This window comes from Mobula hypostoma, chromosome 23 (genome assembly GCF_963921235.1).
Source record: "Mobula hypostoma chromosome 23, sMobHyp1.1, whole genome shotgun sequence".
NCBI lineage: Eukaryota > Metazoa > Chordata > Chondrichthyes > Myliobatiformes > Myliobatidae > Mobula > Mobula hypostoma.
Window position 1 is genome coordinate 30,524,597 of NC_086119.1, and position 14,449 is coordinate 30,539,045.

General features: G+C 43.0%; 1 protein-coding gene across 2 annotated transcripts in view; it reads right to left on the reverse strand.

Annotated features, from left to right (window-relative positions):
* Window positions 1-577: 577 nt before the first annotated feature.
* Window positions 578-14,449, reverse strand: part of dhrs11a (dehydrogenase/reductase 11a) — a 133,708-nt gene continuing 119,836 nt past the window's right edge. Inside the window, exons 5-7 of one of the 2 annotated variants that reach the window (XM_063031317.1) lie at window positions 13,708-13,800; window positions 2,467-2,532; window positions 578-1,464 (exon numbers count right to left, since the gene is read on the reverse strand). In XM_063031317.1, coding sequence (XP_062887387.1) covers window positions 1,423-1,464; window positions 2,467-2,532; window positions 13,708-13,800 — 201 coding nt within the window. In that variant the 3' untranslated portion in view covers window positions 578-1,422. The remainder of the gene's footprint in view (window positions 1,465-2,466; window positions 2,533-13,707; window positions 13,801-14,449) is intronic. The other variant, XM_063031315.1, reaches the window with a different exon arrangement.

The following is a 14,449-nucleotide window of genomic DNA, read 5'->3' on the forward strand; positions in this document are numbered from 1 at the left end:
CAGCACATTTAAAGCGATTTAAGTTCTTGAACCTGTGCCCCAAATCCTCAAAATGAACGTAGATGGACTATAAACACTGCAGAGTGTGTGCAGGTTTGCGGAGAGAAGCACACATCCAGAAGCCAGGGTGATGGGCTTGCGCAGGCAAGGGACTGTCAGCTGACAGCCAGGCTAACTTAGCCTACTCGTGCTCAAGGACGCAAATGTTTAACTGGTCTCCGCAGGGTGCTCTTCAGGTGTGTGACAAAGTGACAGATGAAACCACAGACACCCAAGGGTAGTGCAAATCCACACAGCCACCAATTTTTTATGCTCTTGTTTCACTCAAAAGAATCACAGCACAAGGGCTTTTTCACTCTGTGAAAGAAAGATAATGATCACTATTCCAAATGACTTTGGTAAGCAATTAATTCCAAACTATACGAATCAAAAATTTGTAACGATTTGGTGCCATTGTCTCAGCAACCAGACCAGAAAATGCGTAACAAGTTTGAAAAATTCACAGCACAAACCATCCATTAAAGGCTAATGACCAAAACACTTAAGACATATTTGAATGCTTTATTTAGCGAAGCAGTACACAATTCAGTGGTTAATTACATGCCAGCTTCATTAGCAAACTGGGCATTGATTTCAAATATCTTTAGTTTGTTATACAAGAGAGAAGCTTTGTTACTATATAAGACCAGCTACCGCGGAAAGTAATGTAGTTCAGTAAAGGTGATAGTGATTTAAAAATAAACTAAATTATTCCCAATTAGAGGATATACATTTTCTTTGTTAGTGGTAACTACATCAAGATATCAATGCAACATCAATACAGTGATGATGTCTGCTAAGTTGTAGCTATAGTTGCCGGTTGAGCCAAGGTCTTCATATTCAACCATGTTAACAAATAGGCCATTCACCGCTAAATATAGAAAATGATGTACACAAGAGAATTAAGAACACAAGATATCTCAAGTGGAGGACTTATCCTTAGTTTAGTATACAAATTGGGAGAGGAATTTAAGTACAGACTGGGCAGATCTGGGATGTGTTGTGAAATGCCCTAATATCAGTATCTTCCTGAAAATCTCCAGCACACAGATGCTGGAAACTAGACGGAGTGCAGAATTCACAGAACTACTTCAATTGAGGTGGGAAATTCTCTTTAAGCCTTTCCTTCCCCTGGTGATGAAGAACCAGGATGACACGACCATTTCTGATACATTGAAAACTTAAGATTTTACCAAAGAAAGTTCCTGAAATTGGGACAGTAATTCAGTTTGTCCAGATTTACTAATTGGCGACATTATATATTGAACTTGTCACCAATGTCCATCTGTTAGTTAGAAGGCTGAAGTATTAGAAAGCATCACATTTGACCATAGCTACTTATCAGTGATAACCATGTTTCTTAGCTCAGTGGAGCAAATCCCATTACCAATGTTGCTTCACTGGTCGAAAGATGATTTCTCCAACCTAGAGAGGAAAGAAAAGGCTTAGTTCATTTTTGCAGATATGCAATATTGTTTTCAGTTCAGTTATCCTGCCAGAGAGTGCAGTTGTTTACGGTATTAAAACATCAAGATTACATCCTTATATTCTTTCTGCAGCACTTACAAGGGGTTCCAAAGGAATTCATGCAAATGAATAATTGGACAGCGTGGAAAACAAACCCACAGAAACCAAATATTCCTCTGTGTGTCAAATTGATAACCCAGAGTGGCCCCATATCATCTCACCACCCGCGGAAATTAAGTATCAAGATGATTTAAGGCAATTGATCAACTGAAGTGCAGATTTTTTTCTTGTCAAAGATAGCGATAGGCAATGAGGGAATCTGTTTATTAGAGACTCACTTGCAATGCACTACACCCTCTAGACACCTGTGGTGTAGACTTGACTGCCTACTCCTTTGTGAACTGTGCACTTGGCAAGAAGCTCTGAAAAGGACACAAGGGTTCCTGTCAACGTTCACCCTACGGTGCTGTGCAGCAGACGATTCTCCGGGCTCCGGGCTGTTCCTAGCACTGAACAGCCAAATGATAAACATCAGCTACTGCTGGAAAATCAATAACCTGGTGAAAAAATGCCCTCTGGACTGCCTTAAGTTTGTCTTCCTGTGCAGCGAGATGTCCATTACAGGGCGCAGGGATACTTTCTTAAGGATGCACTGCAGCTTGAAAATAAAGGTTTTGTGGAGGACCACAGTTTAAGGTCTTCCCGCCATTGAACACAGCCTTTTAAACACTTCTCAGGTGTATTCTTTTAAAAGGAAACACAGGTAGTTTTGATTATCTGTGATGTATTCCATCACAGCCATTGCTCATAAAAAAAATACAAGAAATACAAAGTTTACTTTGAAAAATATATTAAACAGGCTAATATCTTAGTGAGATTAAGTTAGTTAAATGCTATTACTTGAAATAAATTTACAAGTTAGCACAGCAGATAGAGGTGCTACCAGTTAAATTCTCTTACATTCATATGAGGCGGTGCACTGAGGGCAAATATCACAGCACTGGAGATATCCTCTCCAGTCAGAATCTGCAAAAAACAAACCAAAAAAATTATAGGGGGAAAATTTATTAGTAGAATCATAAAGTCATAGAGCCATATATTATGACACTCACAAAATGCTGAGGAACTCAATTTGTGAGTGCTACGTTGTATGGCTCTACGACTTTAGCATCTATGTTAATGAATAAACAGTTGACATTTTGGGCCGAGACCCTTCTTCAGGACTGAGAAGGAAGGGGGAAGATGCCAGAATAAAATGTGGGGCGGGGGGAGGAGGCTAACTAAAAGTTGATAGGTGAAGCCAGGTGGGTGAGAAAGGTAAAGGGCTGGAGAAGAAAGGATCTGGTAGGACAGGAGAGTGGACCATTGGAAAAAGGAAGGAGGATGGGACCCAGGGGGAAATGATAGGCAGGTGTGAAGTGGTGAGAGGTCATAGAAGAAGAGGGGAAGAGAAGGGAATTCTTTTTACTAGAAGGAGAAATCGATTATCAGGTTGGAGGCTACCCAGACAGAATATAAGGTGCTGCTCCTCGAACCCAAGGGTGGCCTCATCTTAGCACAAGAGGAGGCCACGGACCAACATATCGGAATCAGAATTAAAGTGTTTGGCCACCGGGAAGTTCATCTGCTAGTGGATGGAGCAGGGGTGCTCGATGGAGCGGTCCCCCAATTTGCAATGGGTTTCACCAAAGTAGAGGAGACTACCTCGGGAGCACCGGACACAATAGATGACCCCAGCAGATTCGCAGGTGAGGTGTTGCCTCACCTGGAAGGACTGTTAGGTGCCACACCTGCCAATTTACCTCCTCCCTGAGGTGAGGGAGGAGATGAATAGGCAGGTGTAGCACCTCCGCTGCTTTCAGGGATAAATACTGGAAGGGAGATTAGTGGGGAGAGACAAGGGAAGCGGAGAGAGGGAGCGAGGTAAAGATAGGTTTCGTGGTGGGATCTCTTTGGAGATGATGGAAGTTGCCAAGCATGATATGTTGGATGTGGAGGCTCACGGGGAGGTAGGTAAAGACCAGAGGAATGCTATCACTGTTAAAGCGGCGGGAAGGTGGGATGAGAGTGGATGTTCTGGAAATGGAGGAGATGCAGGTCATGGCAACATCAATAATGGGGGAGGGGAAACCCCTTTCTTTGAAGGAGGAGGACATCTCTGATGCCCTGGAAAGGAAAGCCGTGTCCCGGGAACAAATGCAGTGGAGGCAAAAGAACTGAGAAATAGGAATCACATTTTTTATAGGAACAGGGTGAGAAGAGGCATAGACAAGATAACTGGGAGTTGGTGGGTTTATAAAAGATGTCTGTTGAGCCATACAACTTAGAATTAGACCTTTTGCTCCATCTGGTCCAAGCTGACCAAAATGCCGAAAACCAAGCTAGTCCCATTTGTGAATGTTTGGCCCATAACCTTCTAAAGTTTAAACCTTTCCCTTCCATGTACCTGCACACCTATCTTTTAAAAGTTATTGTACCTGCCTCAACCACTGATAGCTCATTTCACATAGACATACCTTAGTGTGAAAAAGTTCTCTCTCAAGTTCCTCTTAAATCTTTCCTACCTCATCTTAAACCTTTACCCTCTAGTTCTTGATACTTAAACTCTTATGAACTCTCTCTTCACTTTAAGGAATAAAGTCCTAGCCTGCCCAACCTTTCCTTATAACTGAATCCCACAAGTTCAGACAGCATCCTTGTAAATAATTTCTACGTTTTTCCCAGTTTAATAACATCTTTCCAATACAAGGCAACTAAAAGTGAATACATTTGTCCTCACCGGCATCCTGTACAACCACAACAGTGACCTGCCAATGTTATACTCAACGACCTGACTTGTAAAGGCCAGTGTGCTGGAAGCACTTCTTCATCACCCAGAAGAGAGAACTTTTGACACGTTGGCCTTCAAGAATGAGGCCATTGAGTGCAGGAGTTGTGATGTTATGTTGAACTGATGAGGCCACCTTCAGAGAATCTTGGACCCATAGAACACTACAGCACAGAATCTCAAGATGGTGCTGATCAGTGGCGACCTTTGCATGCAGCTCCGATGGGAATCATTAAAGGTTCCCATTTAGAACAAATACAGCTGAAATCTTCAGACACAGCTTTGTGTATTTTTCAGTAAACAACATCGTTTTAAGACGTTTAAAAATCTATCGACACTCAAATCTAGCGAGATCGGCAGTTCCCAGACGGCAGACGCAGGTCGCGAGTGTAGTTCCTCTTTAAGAAAACAGAAGCACAGAAACCAAGTATGACTGAAACACGGAGGTTTTAGTCCCCTACTCCTGACTATCCTGCTGGTGAATGCACAGTCTCTGGGAAATAAAACTGAAGACCTCAGAGCAAGATTGCAGTACCAAAGAAACACCAGGGACAGTTGTGTACTTCGCTTTACAGAAACATGGCTCACACCCACCATTTTGGACATAGTGCTGCAGCCCAATGGCTTCACTGTTGTCCACAAAGACAGGACAGCTCTGTCTTTTAAAAGGTAGAGGAGGTGAAGTATGCTTTAGATTAGATTAGATTAGATTATGAGGACACACAGTCCTCTTTTATTGTCATTTAGTAATGCATGCATTAAGAAATGATACAATGTTTCTCCAGAATGATATCACAGAAACACAAGACAAACCAAGACTAAAAAAACTGACAAAACCACATAATTATAACATATAGTTACAACAGTGCAAAGCAATACCGTAATTTGATGAAGAACAGACCATGGGCATGGTAAAAAAAAGAGACTCAAGGTCTCTCGAAAGTCGCATCATCTCACGCAGACGGTAGAAGGGAGAAACTCTCCCTGCCATGAGCTTCCAGCGCCGCAAACTTGTTGATGCAGCACCCTGGAAGCACCTGACCACAGCCAACTCGAGTCCGTCTGAAAACTTTTGGCCTCCAACCAGCCCTCCGATACCGAGCACCGAGCACCACCTCTGCCGAGTGCTTCGACCCTGGCCCTGGCAACAGGCAATAGGTAAAGTCAAGGATTTGGGGCCTTCCCCTCCGGAGAATCACGATCACATAGTAACAGCGGCAGCGAAGCAGGCATTTCAGAAGTTTCTCCAGATGTTCCTCCGTGCTTCTCACGTCTGTCTCCATCAAATCAGGATTGTGTATGGCCCCAGTTAATAAATACGATATCATTTCAGAGTGGCCGCGCATGCTGTATCGCACCGCCATCTTCTCCTCCCCTCCTAACTCATCATGGTGCACAGACATGACATGGCAGCTCTGCCTCAGTCCTGTTCACCCAACCTCAAATATCTTGCGATGAAGCTTCGGCCAGTTTATCTGCCGAGGGATTTTTCCGCCATCATCCTGATAGCAGTGCGCATCTCACCTCAGGCCGACATCTGACTGGCTCTGGAGGAGTTGAGCACCATAATCAGCGGTCCTGAAACTGCGCACCCCGATGCTTTGTGGGGGATTTCAACCAGGCCAGCTCGAAAAAGTCTCCGAACAACTACCATCAGAGCAGCCAAAACACTTGACCACAATTATACCACTGTCAAGAACTCTTACAGTGCCATCCCATGCCCACATTTTGCAAAGTCCAATCACCTGATTGTACTTCTACTCCCAGCCTATAGGCAGAGACTAAAGACAGCAGCACCGGTGGTGAGGACAAGGGAGGTGCACCAGTGCTTACAGGCCTGCTTTGAGTCACTGGACATTATCCACTACATAATGTACTGGGTGGGCACAGGAGTACATTCAGCCAGAGACTCATTCCACTGAGATGCAGCACAGAGTGTCATAGGAAGTCATTCCTGCCTGTGGCCATCAAACTTTACAACTCCTCCCTTGGAGGGTCAGACACCCTGTGCCGATAGGCTGGTCCTGGACTTATTTCATAATTTACTGGCATAATCTACATAGTACTATTTAACTATTTATAGTTCTATTACTAGTTATTATTTATGGAGCAACTGTAACGAAAACCAATTTCCCCCGAGATCAATAAAGTATGACTATGACTGGGCAATATTCAGGGACTTATCTTCAAATCTGAATGAACACGCCACAGTTGTCACTGACTCCATCGAGACCTGATGAAGTGTGTGCCTTCGAGAACATACCGGACGTACCTAAACCAAAAGCTGTGGATAAACCAGGAGATTCATAATCTGCTGAGGGCTAAATCTGTGTCAATCAAGACCAGTGATCCAGAACTATACAAGAAGTCCATGTATGACCTATGGAAGGCTATTTAAAAAGTGAATAAATAATTCCTATTGAAGTTAGGGACAAAATTAGGCGTACATTAGCTCTGGCAGGATTTGCAGGCCAATACTTCCTACAAGGCAAAGCCCAACATCATGAACGGCTGTGATACTCCAGTTCCAGATGATCTCAACACCTTTTAGACGTGCTTCAAAAGAGAAAATAAAACTAGACCTGTGTGAATCCCTGCAGCATCTGGTGAACCCTTGCAAAGCACTCGGGCCCTGATGGTGTACCTGGTAGAGCGTTGAAAATCCGTGCCAATCAATGGGCAAAGTGCGTTCAAGGACATCTTCAATCTCTTCTGCTGCAATTGGAGGTTCCCACCTACTTCAAAAGGTCAACAATCATACCAGAGCCCAAGAAGAGCAGGGTGATCTGCCTCAATGTCTATCACCCAGTGGCACTCACATCTACTGTGATCAAGTGCTTTGAGAGGGTGGTCATGGCCAGAATCAACACTTCTCTAAGGAAGTACCTGAACCCATCATGGGTCTACTGTAGATGCAATCTCACTGGCTCTCCACTGGGCCTGGGATCACCTGGACAATCAGGCTGCTGTTTACTGATTACAGCTCAGCGTTCAACACAATCGCACGCTAAAATCAACAAGCTCCTAAACATGGGCCTCTGTACCTCGCTCTGCAACTGGATCCTCGACTTCCTCACCAGGTGTCAGTGGGAATCAGAAACAACACCTCCTCCTTGCTGACAGTCAGTATTGGCACACATCAAGGATGCATGGAACCACTGCTCTACTCTCTCTGCACCCACGACCGTGTTCCCGGGCACAGCTCAAACCACCCACTATAAATTTACTGATGACGCAACTATTGTTGGCAGAATTTCAGATCATGAGTGGAGAGGAGGCGTACAGGAGTGAGAAAGATCAGCTGGTTAAGTGTTGTCGCAGCAACAGCCCTGCACTCAACATCAGTAAGACCAAGGAATTGATGGTGAACTTCTGGAAGGGGAAGTCGAGGGAACACTGGTCCTCATAAGGGATCAGTCATAGAAAGGGTGAGTGGTTTCAAGTTTCTGGGTGTCAACATCTCTGGAGATTTATCCGGGGTCCAAGATATCAATGCAATTCCAAAGAAGCCGTGACAATGGCTATATTTCAATAGGAGTCTGAGGAGAGTTGGTATATCACCAAAGTCACTCTCAGTTTTCTGCAGATATACAGTGGGGAGTATTGTAACTGGTTGCATCACTGTCTGGTATGGAGGAGCCACTGCACAGGATTGGAAAAAGCTGCTGAAATTGTAACTCTACCAGCTCCATCATGGGCACTAGACTCCCTAGCAGACAGGACACCTTCCAAAGGTGGTGCCTCAAGGAGGCTGCATCCAGCATCAAGGACCCCCATTACCCAGGACATGCCATCTTCCTATTTGCTACCATCAAAGAGGTGGGACAGGAGCCTGAAGCCTGAAATATATATACGTTTCTTATTGTAATGTACGGTCTTTAAAACTATTACTATGTATTGCAATGCACTCTTGCTGCAATCAGCAAATTTCGCAACATATGCCAGTGATATTAAACCTGATTCTAATTCTGAAACAGGCCCCTCAGCCCATCTAGTCTCTGCCAGCCTGATTTCCTGCCCAATCCCATCTACCTGCATCTGGACTGTAGCCTTCCATACCTCTCTCATCAATGTACTTATTCAAGCTTCTCTTAAATGTTCCAATTGAACCAGCAGCCAGCACTTCTACTGGTAGCTAATTCCACGCTCACACCAGCCTCTAAGTGAAATAGTTCCCCCTCAGACTCGCTTTAAATGTTTTGTCATTCACCTAAACCCATGACCTCTAGCTTTAGTCTCACCCAACATGAAGGGAAAATACCGGTATGTATTCACCCTGTCTAGTTTTGTATAACTCTGTGTAAGATCTTCCCTCATTCTGCACAGCCAAGAATGAAGTCCTGACCTAGTCAAACTATCCCTGTAACTCAGCGTGTCAAGTCCCAGCAATATCCATACAAATTCTCTCAGCATTCGTTCAAGCTTATCGATATCTTTCCAGTGGAGAGGTGACAGGCACTGAACACAATAACCTAAATTTGACCTCACCAACATCTTATACAACTTCAATATAACATCCCACCTCCTGCACTATGTGCCTTAGTTTCTGAAGGCCAATCTGCTCTCTTTGCAACCCTATCCGCTTGTGATGCCGCTTTCAAGGAATTATGGATCTGTATTCCTAGATCCCTCTGTTCTACAGCACACTTCAGTGGCCTACAACTGGCCTTGGTTTGTCCTCTCAAAGTGCATCCAGCTGATTCCGATCACCCTACAAATTTAGATAGCTCTCCTCACTGTCCACTGCGCCCCCAGTATTGGTGCCATCTGCAAAGTTGCTGATCCAATTTACCATGTTTCCTAAATCATTAATATAGATGACAAATAGCAAGGCACTGATCCCTGTGGTATACCACTAGTCATGGGCCTCCAGTCAGTGAGACAAACTACTACCACCACTTCTGCTGCAATGCCAACATCGAATCCAATTGACAACTTCGTCCTGAATGCTAAGTGACTTAACCTTCCAGACCAGGTTCACGTGCGGAACTTCACCAAATGCCTTACTAACAAAGTCCACCTCCTTCCCTTCATCAGCCTTCTTGGTAATCTCCTTGAAAATCGCTCTAAGATTTGTTAGACATGACTGACTACGCACAAAGCCACGTTGACTCTCAGGCCCTGATTATCCAACTCGCAATTGACATCAGGCTATATTTTTAGAGCCTTTCTTGAACAACAGGACAACTTTAGCTACCCTCCAGTCCTCTGGCACATCACCCAAGGCTAAGGACATTTTAAATATCCTTTCCAGGGCATCTCCAATTTCTGCACTAGCCTCCCAAAATATCTAAGGCAACACCTCCTAAAATCCTGGGATTTATCACCATAATTTTCCTCCAGACAGCAAGCACATCCTCTTCCATTTTGCTCTTAATATCACTGTAGAACACCTTGGGATTCTCTTTCATCGTATCTACCAAAGCAACCTTACATCCTTTTGTAGTCTCCGGATATCTGACTTATGCATTTCCTATACTCCTCAAGCACCTCGTTTGATCCTAATTACCCATTCCTGATATCCTTTCCTTTTTTTTTCCTTTACCAAAACCTCAGTATAATTAGATTACCAAGATTACCTAAACATTCTAGCCTTGCCTTTTATTCCAACAGGAACGAACAGACTCTGCACTCTCAATATTTCATTTATCAAGCATCTCTTTGCTGGAGAACACCCATTGCAATTCATGTCTGCAAGATCCCTTCTGATGCCACCAACTTTGCCTTTCTCCAATTTATTTATTTTACTGAGACGAAGTGCGGAATTGGCCCCTCTAGCCTACTGAGCCCTGTCGTCCAGCAATCCCCCTATTTAACCCTAGCCTCATCATAGGACAATCTACAATGACCAATTAACCTACCAACCAGTGCATCTTTGGACAGTGCAAGGAAACCAGAGCTCCCGGAGGAAATCCACGTGGTCATGGGGAGAACATACAAACCCCTTGCAGGCAGTGGCGTGAGTTAAACCCGGGCTGCTGGTCTTCTAAAGCGATGTGCTAACCACTGCACTACCATACTGCTAATTTCAAATCCTAACCCGAGGACCAGTCCTAATCTACTCCATAATTATCTTGAAACTAACAGAATTACGATCACGAGATCCAAAGTGTTCCCTCGCACACATTCTGTCACCTACCTATCTCATTCCCTAAGAGGTAAATTGTTCTCCTTGTGTATTTTTTATCCCAAGGTCCTTCTCCACTACAATACTCCCAGGCCTCTGTCATTCATTGTCCAAGTCCTACCTGGATTTGGCTTTCCAAAATGTAACAGCTCACACTTATCAGAATTAAGTTCAATTTGCCATTCCTCAACCCACTTAGCTGGCCAAGATCCCCTTGAGATGTTTGGTAACCTTCCCCATTATCCGCTACAGCACCTATTTCAATGTCAACTGCAAACTTACTAACCATGCTTGTACATTCTTATCATTGATGTAGATGACAATACAACTCTATCGAGTCATCTCTCATTCCTTCTTCGCTCCAAATGCACTTTGCACCTAGATGCACTTGTCACAGATGTAGTCATCAGATCTCCATGATTTCCCACATCCTGCAAGAGGACCACACTGCTATCCCGACTGCCATTCCCCACATCACTAACTGTACAATAAGAATGAATATTCCTTAATTTTGTTGAAGTTATTTGCAAATAATACTTACATCCAAGTACTATGTAGACTTTACAATGACAGAACTATGTCTTACCCTTTCATCACAAAAACTATATTTGATTTTCATGTCTCAAGTACTATTTGTCAGCTTTATTAGGGATCATTCTGGAGTTATGACATTATGGATAGCAAAATAATAGATTAAATAAAATGAGAATCAGTCTTCAGGAAATAAAATTGTACACAATTTAACTTTCTGGTTAGTGAAACCTATCATTAACCATATAACCGTATAACCATATAACAATCACAGCACAGAAACAGGCCATCTCGGCCCTGTGCCGAACTCTTACTCTCACTTAATCCCACCGACCTGCTCTCAGCCCATAACCCTCCATTCCTTTCCTGTCCATATAGCTATCCAATTTAACCCTAAATGACAACATCGAACCTGCCTCAACCACTTCTGCTGGAAGCTCGTTCCACACAGCTACCACTCTCTGAGTAAAGAAGTTCTCCCTCATGTTACCCCTACACTTTTGCCCTTTAACTCTCAACTCATGTCCTCTTGTTTGAATCTCCCCTACTCTCAATGGAAAAAGCCTATCCACGTCAACTCTATCTATCCCCCTCATAATTTTAAATACCACTGTCAAGTCCCCCCTCAACCTTCTATGCTCCAAAGAATAAAGACCCAACTTGTTCAACTTTTCTCTGTAACTTAGGTGATGAAACCCAGGTAACATTCTAGTAAATCTTCTCTGTACTCTCTCTATTTTGTTGACATCTTTCCTATAATTCGGTGACCAGAACTGTACACAACACTTCAGATTTGGCCTTACCAATGCCTTGTACAATTTCAACATTACATCCCAATTCCTATACTCAATGCTCTGATTTATAAAGGCCAGCATACCAAAAGCTTTCTTCACCACCCTATCCACATGAGATTCCACCTTCAGGGAACTATGCACCATTATTCCAAGATCCCTCTATTCTACTGCATTCTTCAATGCCCTACCATTTACCATGTATGTCCTATTTTGATTAGTCCTACCAAAATGTAGCACCTCACATTTATCAGCATTAAACTCCATGAGCCATCTTTCAGCTCACTCTTCTGACTGGCCTAAATCTCTCTGCAAGCTTTGAAAACCTACTTCATTATCCACAACTCCACCTATCTTAGTATCATCTGCATACTTAGTCATCCAATTTACCACCCCATCATCCAGATCATTAATGTATATGACAAACAACATTGGACCCAGTACAGATCTCTGAGGCACACCACTAGTCACTGGCCTCCAATCTGACAAATAGTCACCCACCACTACTCTCTAGCATCTCCCATCCAGCCACTGCTGAATCCATTTTACTACTTCAATATTAATACCTAACAATTGAATCTTCCTAACTAACTTTCCGTGTGGAACCTTGTCAAAGGCCTTACTGAAGTCCATATAGACAACATCCACCACTTTACCCTTATCAACTTTCCTAGTGACCTCTTCAAAAAATCCAATACGATTTGTCAAACATGACCTTCCACGCACAAATCCATGTTGACTGTTCCTAATCAGACCCTGTCTATCCAGATAATTATATATACCATCTCTAAGAATACTTTCCATCAATTTACCCACCACTGACGGCAAACTCACAGGCCGATAATTGCTAGGTTTACTCTTAGAACCCTTTTTAAACAATGGAACAACATGAGCAATACGCCAATCCTCCGGCACCATCCCCATTTCTAAAGACATTTGAATTATTTCTTTCAGAGCCCCTGCTATTTCCACACTAACTTCCCTCAAGGTCCTAGGGAATATCCTGTCAGGACCCAGAGACTTATACACTTTTATATTCCTGAAAAGCGCCAGTACTTCCTCTTCTTTAATCACCATAGTTTCCATAACTTCCCTATCTGTTTCCCTGACCTTACACAATTCAATAACCTTCTCCTTAGTGAATACCGAAGAAAAGAAATCGTTCAGAATCTCCCCCATCTCTTTTGGCTCCACACATAGCTCACATTAAGTGTGAGACATTCTGATTCTGTCCCATTGAAACTATGTACGGGAAGTTAATTGCAAATAATATTAAATATCAATATTGTAGAAACATTACAATGATAGAACAAGGGTGAAATATATCTTACTCTTTCATCACAAAAACAACTTTTGATCTTCATATCTGAAGTGCTATTATCAGCTTTACTTTGTATTCTGATGCCATTTTCTTTTTCTTTAACGATGCATTGTTGCTGCTTGTGTGTGGGAGGGAGATTGGGGATCTAATATTTAGCTGTCATTCAATCTTTGGGGCACTCCTCTGTTTTTGTGGATGTTTGCGAAGAAGAAGAATTTCAGGATGTACATTGGATACATTTCTCTGACCTTAACTGTACCTTTTGAAACCTATTGAAGGGAATGTGTTAAATCAAATCTGCTGCTGAGCTTTGGAATCCCCCCAGCTTCCCAACATTTATCTTTGAAGCATACTTTTTTGACCAAACTTTGAGACCTGCCATAATACTGAGATCTTTTTCTGAAAATGCTTAAGAAGTCCTTTTGAATGTCCTTGTACATTAAAATGCCACAAAAACACATGCTGATTTGGTGTTAATGAGTGGGAAAGCAATCACAGTCTATTGCTTGGATAACACAGAATACTGTATGGTAACAAATTAAATCGCTTTCTCATCAAGATCTTCACTTTCTTTCTGCTCACCTCTAGTATCTGTGTGACTTACCTTCATACCGCCATGTAATTGGAAAGGTGAAGTTGAAGTATTCTCAAGCATGTGATGAATAAACTCTGTGTCCACCATTCCAGGTGATATACTCTGAAAATAAGCACATCGTTTAGAAGTAATGCCAAACCATTAAATTGACCCTACCATTATCCGAGGGCTCTGTGGACTCCAGGTTGAGATCCCCTGGATAATGGGGCTGTATTGTTTAATAACTGCACGACAATGTAATCTCGGATATAAATTAATTTAAGATGGTTGAGAGTGGCAAGATGTGGTTTGTTGGCAAGGTTCAGAGGTGGGATTGTAAGCAGTGTACTTAATACCAGTTCCTTGAAAACTGTCAAGACAGCCGATTTATATTTAAGCGCAATGTTCCATACAAAATAAATGAATGAATTCAAACAGTGTCCTAGGGAGATTGTTTGCTAGTGCTGTTGGGGAGGCTTTAAACTAATAAGGCAGGGGGATGGGAACCCACACAGAAAAGAAGAGGGAAGTGATGCAGAGACCAAATCTAGAATTAGTGCCTTCTCCATCCCACTCTCACCCCCACCTTCTTTATAGGGCCTCTGCCCCTTCCCTCTACAGTCCTGACAAAGGGTTCTGGCCCAAAACGTTGACCGATCTTTTCCACGGATGCTGCCCGACCTGCTGAGTTCCTCCAGCGTGTTGTGAGCGTTGCTTTGACCCCAGCATCTGCGGATTATTTTGTGTTTACAACTATATGCCAGTTAGCTTA